Below are 12,406 nucleotides of genomic sequence, written 5' to 3'. Positions count from 1 at the left end.
ACATATGAGCCTCTTGTTCTTCTCATGTTCCTTGGGGTCTTTTTCTTCAATTCGAAGATGATCTCATAAGCTCTTCAAGAAATACAATTTTCTTTCTTACGTTCTCAGATTTTTTTGGAATCTTTCCATGATGATGGTAATTTATCAATAATTAAGGACACAACAATAAAGCTATCCATATTCATTATATATCGTTTGAAACCACTGAAGGTATTTTCAATCTCATCAGGACGTTTCGTTTTCTCGAATTTACTAAACCTTCTCTTTTAAAGAACTCTTTAACTTGTTATTTTCAGTGAAAGAAATAAGCCTCAAGATTGTTTAGGAATTTTGTGCATGGAAAGTCATAAAAACAAAAGTAAGAAATGACTTCGAGAAATGCTGCAATTGCCACTCTCTTTCAGTCTTATTTCATCTCCACCAATCTTGCTATGCAATGGGTTTAATCTAATAGCCTCAAGATACAACGAAGTCTCGATTGACTGCACCTTGTGCTAGTAAAATCCAATCACTGAACACTTGTAAAGGAGTGATGAAATAATCAATCTTATACAAGATTCTCTACAGTAAGCAGTGCATACGAGATTTTATCTTCATTAGGGATAGTGAGGGATTTCTGATTTCCCCTTTTGTGACTTCCAATGTTTTCTAACTTGGTTATTTGCAGAGATTTTCTCCAGGAGATGCATGTCTTGAATAAACAGTTATTTCACCGACAATTTGAATATCAAATTGTACTTTTTGAGGAGGTATCTTTTGGACCTACACAGATGCCTTTGGCACCACTTAGTGAAAGAAAGATGACTCTTGCAAAAAGATTCTAATCACTAGACGCTAGAATTTTAAATTTCCATATCAATTAAGTGCTGAAATTAATTAGACTTGCGAAGCAAATTATTAGATTTGGGTTTCAATCGATCAGTTGTTGACTTTTCTTTCAAATTAATAGATTAATCTTACTTTTTCTTTTACCCTTGTTTAATGAGTCAAAAGGCCAATTTGCTAGGGTGTACTAGCCCTTCTTTTTATTGAGTTGAAAGCCTAAAACCAGAAAAGAAAAAAGAAGAAACAATCCCCCTTTTCGGTCTAACAACTTGCTTTTGACAGAAATCAATAGTTTTCATGCAACCCTGACTAATTGACGCTTTAGAGAACAGTGTTTGTTTGAATCCCCTTTCCCCAATTCCAAAAAAAAAGAATAATAGAAAAGAGTTAATCCATGTGATAAGATTCTGCTATCAAGGATTAAGCACTTGGGTTTAGTCAACCGCAAAAGCATTCAATTTGGGTTTATTTATTACACTAGTAAAAGAATTTGTATAATCTTAATGGTAAACTTTGCCTTTCTGGTTTAGGAGTAAGAGTGTTGATTCATGAAAAGGTAAATACTGTCTAACCTATAAATATAATATAATAAAAGGATTAGGACATTAACCGGTGATTCAGCAATGGGTTCAGGGCATTCCAAGACCATTAGACAATCAAAAAAAAAAGGGTCAAAGCTAAACAGGATTATCATTGATAGAAGAAAAAGGAGATTGAAACAGAACAAACTTAGCAATGCTGTTGTCTGTTGATGATCTACAACAACCTGATTTAGGCAGCAGCAGACAGAAAACAATCAATCTGCTGCATACAACAAAGTTAGTAATATACCTCAACAAGTTTCAATCTGCATTTACAATTAATAACAAGCGGTGCTTAAGAATAAACAAAACAATTTCATTTTTTATTATTGTATTGTTTTCTGAAACAAATGGGTTAATCCAAGAGGTAAAGAGCCAATGTAAAACACAAACCTAACCTCTCTGTTCTATGTCCAAGTCCACTGTCTACTCAGATACAATGATACCATGTGAGCCAAAATTAAACGCCTTTTACTTCGTAAACACTCTGTTCTTCCTGATCTTTTCTACCTCAGCTACACTCAACTGCCTAATTCCATTGTCCTTCATCCACTTCTCCCCAACTGCCAGGGCATCTTGAAGTTGCTTCTTTTCCATCTTCAACAACTTCAAGCCTTCACTTGCTTTAGGGAAGAAACCTTCAGGCCTCAAACACCAAGCCCTGAAAACTCCAAATAGGACCTCCAAATCATACCCAAATCTCTCCACTCCGTTATCATGAAACTTCACATTGCTAATAAGAATGCCATTAAAAATTAATCGATCCACCCCGGCTGCCAGACTCCTCCAGATCCCAGTAAAGTCTAGCCTGTTTAAATTCTCTTCTATTACTGACATTTTCCCCTGCAAATAATCCAGTGCCCCAACCAATGTCTTGGATACCGTCCAACCTTCACTCTTTTCCTGCCATTGCCTCCTGTTTTTAATGTAATCTCTGCATCGAGCATCAAACCCTCTCAAAACAACAACTGATATCTTCTCAACCCACTCAGTTCTGAAATCCTCAAACCTAACAATCTCCGTATGGAAAATACCATTTCCATACTCTTCAATTGGGATCTCACTACCACTATTTTCAGTAACAGATGCTCCAAGTTGATCACCTTGCTCCAATCCCATCTCAAGGAAAAAAACATCCTCACACCATTCTTTTAAAATAGATTCAGCAAAGTGAGCTGCATTAATGGAGTTTGTCACTTTGATTAGGGCATCATCGTCTGTTAAGGCAGTCAACCCTTCAGCTTCTTGGCATCTGAGAAGCAAGCAATCCAAAAACCTTTTTACAAGTGGTGTACCAGCTAATCTCAAAAACCTTGACCTCAAAGAAACCGTAGGCAATGATCGACATCTGTCAATCAAAGATGATAAACACCGAAAAATGCTGCTGCCAACTGCAGGAGATTTATAATCATCAGAATTAGGGAGAACTGCCCCTTGAACTTTCTTAGTCCAGTTTTTTTCTTCATCCATCTCTGATTTTAGTTTCTCCAGTGTTTCAGCTAGCTCTATTTCTGCCCATAAATCAAGCCACTCAGGTCGATCACAGAAGACAGATAGAGATGAAATCTGAAGGGTCCCATCTTCCTGAAGGGAAAGCAAGATCCCAGACTGTTCTACAAGAGACTTTATTCTTTTGTCAAAAGAGACCATCAAGTCAACAAGATGGAGCCAAGATGTCCTAGCCTGTGACCGAATTCCAGTCATACTCTCTTCCTCCAGTTGACCGGCATAAATGGGGAATATCTCTTTTGCCAAGTATGTTGATAAGGAGGCTACCATTGCTGAAATCCATTCTTCTCTACAACTGTACCCAGTTAGCATTGCTTCATCAACCAATGGTTGCAATAACTCATCCATAGAATCAACATAATCCCGTGTGATTTTATACACCAGAGCAAAAATGAATTCTGGCTTATCAATCCATTTTGAAAAATGGCGTTGGGATGCAACAGATACAGGATTGACAAGCTCTTCTATTGCCCAAAGTGGTTGGTGAAGAGCAACCTCCCGATTATGGCCCTCAAGTTGCCGGGATTTTCTTTGTCTCTGCAACTCCTGCAGGTGGCACAGGGCAAGAAAGTTTTCACAGTACTGGTGCTTGAGATTACCTTGCATCGTAAAAAGAGGATTTGGGACCTCATTTGATTTCCTTGTATCCAAACTTGAGGAAGTCAAATTAGAAAGGGGTGGTGGCCATCTAAGGGATGTGAGAAGGGCCCGATGATCTGCAATTGCCAGGGGTCGTAATATCGCTAGAGCTCGATCTACTCTGTGATCAACAGCTGAGACTAGACGTACCCATTGAGGGCGTGTCTTTGTGACTGAACCTAATAAGTCTTCTGTCAGTTTAAGTGTTTTAATAGCCACCAGGTGTAATTCCTGCAACATTAAGAAAGAAAAAGATTTCCGTAAGAAAATAATTTCCATAAGAACATCATTTTTTTTTCTAATGGAGGTGCTTACTTCTGAATTCCGTGTAGAAGGATCGTTTCTTAAATTTTTGTTCATAGTAGAAGAGACAGCATCTTCAATATCACCAACTAAATTATCAAGCTTTGACGCTATCTCTGAGAGATAAAGGAAAGTTTTCAAGGAAAAACAAAGAGAGTATTTAGATCACAATTCTATACCCAGGCAACAGAAGGAAAAAAACTAACTAAAACTAAAAACAAAAGAAAGATTTAGCTACACTATTTTGAAGATCTTGCTAATTAGTTTCTTTTCCAATCAAAGAAATCCTCTTCATCCAATTTCATGAAGAAAAGGTCAAGTCTTTAGCATAAGGTTATGTCATTTTGAACTCTAAAAGCAAGAAAGAACCTAGCGGGAAGAAACTTCTTAACAGGAACAATGAGCATCTGTAGTTAACACTGCACAAAGATAATTAACTTCATTGAACCAAACATTATGTACCACTTCACTATAATAACTAGCCTCAAGGTTTTTAAATCTAGAAGGAGTCTGTATTTGGACAATTATCAAACAACGTCATATCATAATGCATAGAATATAAATCAATAAGGGACAAGACATGATCGTGTGTTACATAGATTCTAGGGTTAATTACACATTTCTACCTAAACTATAAATAAATGTTTGATTTGGTAGCTAAATTTTAAAAATTCACAATTAAGTACTCAAAGTTTGCTCCCATTAAATAGTCTGCACCTAAAACTAACTCTGCAAGTCAAAGGGGTGATGTGGCAAAAAAATAGCCAATACTAATATACCACATGTCTAACTCCTATTGGTTGTCTTTTGCAACGTTACCATTTGGCTAACAGAGTTAGTGACATATGCATCTTGGGGGTACTTAATTGCCAATTTATTTCCTTAGGTACGAAACCGAGATTTCACAATAGTTCGGGTACCAAATGTGTAAATGACCCTAGATTCTGCAATAGTTCACAAATGATGCCCACAACACAGATAATCAAAGATCAAACAGCCATATTAAAGTAAGGTGAATGTAGCCCTGGATAAGCACCTCTGTATATGAAATTGAAACACCAACAACATTAAGGGAAAAACAAGGCTACCTGGTTTATATAAACAAATGCTAATATTCACTGCAATTAATACCATTTTCATTGAAAGAAAGCGATCAGCAGATCTGAATCAGCAGCTGCAATAGTGATATCTATATTACTAGACCATCCTAACCAAGCTCTTAGTGGCAAAAGGTCCATTAATGGCATAACAACTCTAAAAGCAGCAAAGTGCTCAATCTATTATACATATGGATTCTATGAGGCGACTGGACAAATAAGACTACAACCTATGCCACCATTATATGATTTTTCCCAATTACCCCAATTGCTATATTGTGCTGCAAGATAGATATAAGCAGATGTGCCACTGGTGGCTAAAACAATAGAGCACCGTTGACAGACCCAAAAGAAACAGAGATCACAGCAATTGCAAATACAATATTCAGAGAATATTAGCAAATTATTTTAGAAAAAATAACTAAGAAGTCACAGCAAAAGCAAACCCTAAGTGATGTAGTCCAGGGAACCAATAGCTTGAATTCCTTGAGCTTTGAGGCTTCGATTAATCTTAAGGCCAGAAAGGGTCCACAAGAAATAGGGGACAATTTCTTGAATTACAAGAGTTTTTGAGGCTTGGATCACCATGATTAAAGTCCTAATAAAAAGCAACATCAAATCAAGCTGTTCCACTATTCCTGTGGAACTCTTCTTTCTTTTTTTTTTCTAATGAAATTACATGTATCAATAGAAATTACAATTATAATGAAACAATTTTTGACAAACATCCAGCAGAAGAAACTAATAAACAAGCCAAACAATCAAACTAGCGAACCATCATAAAGTTAGGAGAAAGGCACAGACGGTAGGACTTGAACCTAGGAACTAAAGTTTATAGGACCTCCCCCTTGCCCTTTTGACAATGCCTTATTGCTTCATATAACATATTTACTAGAAGAGAAGTGAGAAATTATTTTTAATGATTGGTAAAAGGACCAAAGTTTACCATAATTTCAACCATTGAACAGCAAAATCACCTCTCTTTTATGTTGAAACACAACTACTGAAATATCAGAACAACATAAACAATAGTTATAATTCATAAGTCATCTAAAGAGATTAAAATGTAGCGCTAAATTCAATGAGCATTTCAGAATTCCAACAAGCTATGATCTTTTAGAACCCTCACCCGCGTATGCTCTAACCGTTTCCACCCTCGCCACCTCCTTCGCCAATGCCGGCAGCTCCTCTCCCAATCCTTCCTCATCTATAACACATCATTTTCCGCAAAGAAAAATAATGAAATAAAATTAATGCTCTCCACGCACAAATTCCAAACACCACTAAACTTTCCAACAAAAATACACAAAATCAATGTAAAAAATAAAAAGTTTGCGTTGATTCGAACCTGAAACGGAGCTCCGAGAACAAACGGAGCATCCGAGATCGGTCAACTTCGAATTTACATCGCGGAAAAGGTCGCCGATGCGATCGGAGAAGGAAGCGTAAGATGCTAAGCTTGATTCGAGGGTACGATTGAGGTGGATTAGGGCTCGGTCCAGATCATCGCACTGAGTCAGCAAGTAGGAAACGAGACTCGGTGCTCGAGTTAGGTCGTGGTCGGTGCCGAGTTTAGAGTTCAGGATGGCGGAGGCTGAGGTGGATAGAGTCGAGAGTGGAGGAAGACTTTGCTGAGAGTCCATTTGGGTTGGGATTTCGGGTCAAGCCATGGAAGATTTGGGAGGAGAGGGAAATCTGATATGGAAAGGAGGGTATATTGGGAATTTTAAAGTTCCGTATTGGATTGAGCAGAGGGAGAAAGTGGACCAGGACCGGCTGATTCGTTGCTTCCATGGAGGAGATACTGGGTCCGATTCTTAGCCATAAAGCACGGAAGTCGAATTCGGGTTTGTATCGGGTCAACCCAAGTGGGATTGAACTTGAAGTGGGCGTGGACATGGGCCCGTCACAAAGCATTGAAGTACATGCTGTACTTTCTCTTAAATAGGAATTTTAGTACCTTCGAGTTTGAACAAAGTAGAAGTGCAGAATGTATCCAATTTCTCCAAAATCGTTGGTCACAATTTGTAAATACACTTTTAACTTTCATGTAAGTACAGTACAATCAATCTTTTCCTTTTCTTTTCTAGTAATTTTGACAAAAAGCAAAATCGGTGTCATTCTACAACAAAATGTTTTTGTCTAGCTCTGTTTTTTTTTTTCCTCGTCAAAAGAAGAGAGACAAAATCAATCATAATAATAATAATAATAATAACGCAAGTCGAATTTTATTTTATATATATAATTTCTGTTACATAAATTATATATACCTATTACTATATATAAAAGTAGCTCCATTTGTTAGTATTGCAATTGGCTAATGAATGCGTGACATTTGTCATTCGATTGGGAATATTATTCTGTTTTTTCTCTCATGTCCCTCAAAATGACGTCATTTTGATAAAGTTGGGTTTTTTTTCTTCCGTCTGGCCCCAAACGGTGTCATTTTCTATTATGGTGTTAGTTTTTTTTTTTCATTATTATTGTTGGTTGTTTTTTGTCTTTTGTGTTACTTCCGTTTCATCGTGTCACTCAGATTGTTTAGTCTGTGCCACATGTACGATTTTTAGTTCGTTCCTTTGTTTTTGGTGGTTTTTTCTTGGGGTTTTGTGGATTAAGGGTGGTTTGTCATTAGGGTTTTTTGAATTAAAGGTTTGGTTCGTAGAAGGAGATGTCTTTTGTATTCTTTTTGCCTTTGGTTTTTACTATGTTATCGCTTTTGGTTTTAGGTGGTGAAGGAGGTGAGCGGTTTAGGCAATGTTTTTATGAGTTGGTGTCAAAGAAGAATATTACAAGGCAGAGAAAAGACAAGCGGCGTTGAAAAGAATGAGAGAATGCTTCTGAATTCTTTCATCATCAAGGCTCGATAAATGAGCTATATATATAGGGGCTTAAAAGTTAAGTAAAGAAGAAAATAAATTAATTACACCATAACCAACCTAACTAACTTTTAAAAACAATGATTATATATATACAAAATGATGCATTGCTCATTAATTTATTGCTTCTTAGCAGAGCCTAATACACAACATTTGGGTGGTATTCCTTGTCTTTTATTTAAACTCTGCTTTTTAGTGTCTTCTTGCTCCCAAGCTTTTTTGTTCCTCCTTTAGTCCGATAGTCATTAGCCTGGTGCAGAGTTCTTCCATGAAATCTTGAACTTATTCATTCTGAATACTTCTAATACTTCCCCTCAAGAGGATATGTGATCGTTGAGAACATTCATCTTGCTTAGTAGATTGTGAAACTGCCTCGGTTGTAAGGCTTGAGTAAAGATATCAGCTAACTGAAGATTAGTGGATATATGGACTAGCTTGATTGTACCTGCTAACACCTTTTCTCTAACAAAATGACAGTCCATCTCGATGTGTTTAGTCTTCTCATGAAACATTGGATTTTTGCTTATGTGAATCACTGATTGACTATCTGAGTAAAGAACAATTGCATCATCATGGCTAATTCCAAAATCAGATAGTAAATACTTTAACCAAATAACTCACAACATGTTGAAGCCATTGAATAGTACTAAGCTTCAACAGAACTTCTAGCCACTATCGATTGTTTATTAGATCTCCAGCTTATGAGTGATTCTCCAATGAAAATACTGAATCCAGTGATTGATCTTCTAGAATCTGAACAACTTGCCCAATCACTATCATAGTAAACTAATAGTTTCAAGTTTGATGCAGACTTCATCTGAATTCCTTGCCCTGGTGATCCTTTCAGATATTTTAATATGCTTGGTGCTACTGTGAAGTGTTGTTTACCAGGCTTGTCCATGTATTGAGTCAATACTTGAACTGCATAATATATATCTGCTTTGCTAAAGGTTAGATAAAGTAACTTTCCTACCAATTGCGTGTAAATTGTAGGATTGACCAGTTCATCTTCCTTTTATACCTTGTGCAAATTGTGATTGTAGTCAATTGGGGTAGAAACTGGTTTAGCTCCTAAGAGCCCATATTCTTCCTGGAGGTCCAAAGCATATTTTCTCTGTGAAATAGTAATACCCTCAACTAACCTATTAATCTCTAATCCCAAAAACTATCTCACATTTCCAAGATCCTTTAATTTGAACTGTGAGCTTAGATATAGCTTTACATCTCTTGCTGCTTGAGTAGATGTACTTCCAATCAGTATATCATTTACATATAGTAGTAAAGCAGTAAAACTTCCATCATTTCCTTTCATAGTGAAAAAAGAGTGATCTGTCGATGATTGATGAAAACCATATTGAAGAACTAATGACATAAATTTAGCATTTCATTGTCTAGATGCCTGCTTGAGACCATACAAGGATTTATGCAATCTACAAGCTAATCTGGTTGTTTTAGGACACTCCCCCTAGACAGTGTACCCTTGTGGAATTTCCATGTATACTTCCTCTTGTAAATCACCATTTAAAAATTCATTATTCACATCAAGTTGTGACAATGACCAGTTGTGCACTGCAACTAAGGCAAAGAACACCCTAATAGTAGTTTGCTTAGCCACTGGACTGAAAGTTTCTTGATAGTCAAACCCTGTAATTTGACTACCAGTCGAGCTTTATATCTCTCAACTTTGTCATGTTCATTTAGTTTCACTTTATAGACCCGTTTACATCCTATCACATGAGAATTTGCAGGCTAAGGTATAATACTCCATGTGCCATTGTCTTGCAGAACTATTAGTTCAACTACCATCACATCTTTACAATGAGAATGATTAACTACTTGAAGGTAAGTGCTTGGCTCATGAATTTTTGACAATGATACAGTAAATGCTTTCTGTTCTGATGAGAGTTTATCAGCAGATAAGTATTTGGATATAGGATGTGCAGTGACAATGTTTGAATGTGATGGTAGGTCAACATCATAAGCTTCTAAGTATTTAGGAATATGTTTAAGTCTAGTACTTCTCCTAATTAGCAAATTTGTATTTCTATCATCAATTTCATTGTCATTTGCATCAGATATTAAGTTAGCTGCAGTAGGCATAATGACTGTCACAGGTGAATCATGTGCCAACTCACTCGAGGGTGATGTAATAGGTGTTTGTGGACTTGGCATAGGTGAAGGTGCATGATTCTCAACAGGTACTTGATTTTGTTTTTGAAATTTTTCAGAATATGAATAAAAAATATCAAGATATTTAGTATACAAATTAGGTGTTTGAGAAAATACATTTTCCTGTATACCATGCTACATAGACTGAAATGAAAATATTTCTTCATGAAAAACAATAATTCTAGATACTAGAATCTTTTATGCACTACGATCATATACCTTGTACCCTTTCATGTAATTTGGATATCCTAGAAAGACACATTTTGAAGCTCTTTTGTCTAACTTTTTCCTATGTTGAGGCAGTGTTGATACAAAACATAGACAACCGAATACCTTTAGGTGTTCATATGTAGGTAATTTTTAGAACATCAGCTCAAAAGGTGATTTATTTTGAAGCACTTTGGTAGGCATTCTGTTAATGATATGAACTGCAATGAGTATTACATCCCCCTAGAAGTATACAAGCACATTAGATTGGTGCATTAGGGCACTAATAACAATTAGAATATGTTGATGTTTCCTTTCAACTATTCCATTTTGTTAAGGCATATCCACACAAGATAAATGATGTATTATGCCAATTTTAGTATAAAATCAGAACTACAAACCATTATCTGACCTTATGCATTTAATTTTAAGTTCAAATTGTTATTGAACATAGTTATTGAATGAAGGAACAATGGTCAAAACATCTAACTTGTTATTTATTTATTATTATTATTATTATTTAATATTTTGAATTTTTTATTTAATAATAAAAGGGAACATTTATATTGACATTTTGAAAAACCTTCTTGATACTTTTCTTTTTAATTTTAAAAAATTTTATTCAACTAAAAATCTTCAATAAATTTATCACTTGTTATGAAATAAATCTAAAAAGAACAACTATAAGAGAAATATAAGAACAAGTACTTAGAAGAAAGAGAGTATTTAGAAAGAGTAAGAAGATCTTATTCAAGTGTGTATTTACAAATGAAGTGAATAAGTCAGCAACCCCTTAAATCATAATTCTAAACTAATTCTATCTAAGAGTTTAAATTATATTACATTTCTTGTATCTTGCTTATTATGCTGTTTAACTTGGTTTGCACTTCTTGGGTCATAACATAATGAACATTCATATATTTGTTCATAACACTTCCCCTTGAATGTCCATTGCATTGAGAATATGGCTTGTTAAAATCTTACAAGAAAAAAACCTCATGAAAAAAGAATTCAAGTGAAGGAAAAAGAGTACATAATTTTTTTAAGAATATGCTTTTGAAATATTGTCTCATTAAAAACCTTATTAAGAAAAATCTAGTAGGAAAAACCTTGATAAAGGAAAAGAGTACAGTGTGTATTTTATTCCCCTTGATGAATGCATTATAGAAATCCTTAAAATGATGTATTCCAATATTTTATACTAACTTTTCAAATGTTGTAGTAAGAAGGGCTTTGGTGAACCAATCTAGTAGATTGTCACTTGACTAAATTTCTTAAACACTAATTTCACCTTTTTCTTGGAGATCATAAGTGAAGAAGAATTTTTGGCTAACTATTTGTTGTCCTATTACCTTTAATGTATCCTTTCTTTCACTGTATCATCCTCATATAACGTTGTTGGAATTTTCTTCTTTGTTGACAAGTCACACATTTCTCAAATATGTTAAGTGATAGATCTTAATCAGATACATTCACAACTTGCCTTATGAGTTGCTAAAATTTCTACATGGTTAAAAGAAGTAGCAACTATAGTTTACTTTGTCAAATGCCATGAAATAACCATATCTCCATATGTGAACAAGTAACCTATATGGGAGCGAGCTTTGTGTGGATCAGATGAATATTCTGTATCTGCATAACTAATTAAATTTTATTTTGATGCATTTGAATAATATAAGTCTATATCCATTATTCCTCGGAGATATCGAAGTATATGTTTAATTTTATTTCAATGTTTTCGAATTGGAGAAGAACTATATCTTGCTAATAAATTTACAGCAATTAATATATCAATTCATGTATTGCTAACAAGATACATTAGTATTCCAATTTCAATAAGATATGATACTTCAGGGCCAAGAAGTTCTTCATTATCCTCACGAGGGTGAAAAAGTCTTTTTTTACGTCCCATGACCTTACAACCATTGGTGAACTCAATAGATATGCTTTCTCCATAGAAAATTATTTTAGCACTTTTGCTATATAATTAGATTGATAGACAAAAATTCCATTGGTCAAGTGTTCAATCTAAAGACCCAAGCAAAACTTTATTTTTCTAAGGTCTTTCATCTCAAATTCTTTCTTTAAGTAATTCACGGCTTTTAATAACTCTTTCAGAGTTTCAATAATGTTCAAGTCACCAACAATAACAACAATTATCACAAATTCAAATATGAATCTTTTTATAAAAACACAT

General features: G+C 35.0%; 1 protein-coding gene across 3 annotated transcripts; it reads right to left on the bottom strand.

Moving 5' to 3' along the window:
• Positions 1-1,496: 1,496 nt before the first annotated feature.
• On the bottom strand, positions 1,497-6,785 carry MAG2 (RINT-1 / TIP-1 family). 3 transcript variants are annotated; one of them, XM_021430419.2, is made up of 4 exons: positions 6,303-6,785; positions 6,084-6,161; positions 3,870-3,973; positions 1,497-3,785 (listed from the first exon to the last, which is right to left on the bottom strand). In XM_021430419.2, the coding sequence occupies exons 1-4, from the start codon at positions 6,595-6,597 to the stop codon at positions 1,878-1,880; spliced, it is 2,385 nt and encodes a 794-aa protein (XP_021286094.1). In that variant the 5' UTR covers positions 6,598-6,785; the 3' UTR covers positions 1,497-1,877. The 3 variants fall into 3 exon arrangements, with proteins under 3 accessions (XP_021286094.1, XP_021286095.1, XP_021286096.1); XM_021430420.2 differs by lacking the exon at positions 3,870-3,973 and having other exon boundaries at positions 6,303-6,443; XM_021430421.1 differs by lacking the exons at positions 6,084-6,161; positions 6,303-6,785 and adding an exon at positions 5,901-6,075.
• Between the last annotated feature and the right edge of the window lie 5,621 nt (positions 6,786-12,406).

This window comes from Theobroma umbraticum, unplaced genomic scaffold (assembly GCF_002168275.2).
Source record: "Theobroma umbraticum cultivar Fairchild unplaced genomic scaffold, ASM216827v3 scaffold_50.0, whole genome shotgun sequence".
Lineage (NCBI taxonomy): Eukaryota > Viridiplantae > Streptophyta > Magnoliopsida > Malvales > Malvaceae > Theobroma > Theobroma umbraticum.
This window is presented reverse-complemented; position numbering and strand designations above follow the sequence as displayed.

What these genes read in the sequence shown, in the direction of transcription:
- MAG2 (XM_021430419.2), bottom strand. Translation starts at nt 6,597, where the DNA reads ATGGACTCTCAGCAAAGTCTTCCTCCACTCTCGACTCTATCCACCTCA. An exon ending in AACGGTTAGAGCATACGCGG is followed by an intron (nt 3,974 to 6,083) that starts GTGAGGGTTCTA and finishes TTTATCTCTCAG; the next exon opens with AGATAGCGTCAAAGCTTGAT. An exon ending in CTTCTACACGGAATTCAGAA is followed by an intron (nt 3,786 to 3,869) that starts GTAAGCACCTCC and finishes TTAATGTTGCAG; the next exon opens with GAATTACACCTGGTGGCTAT.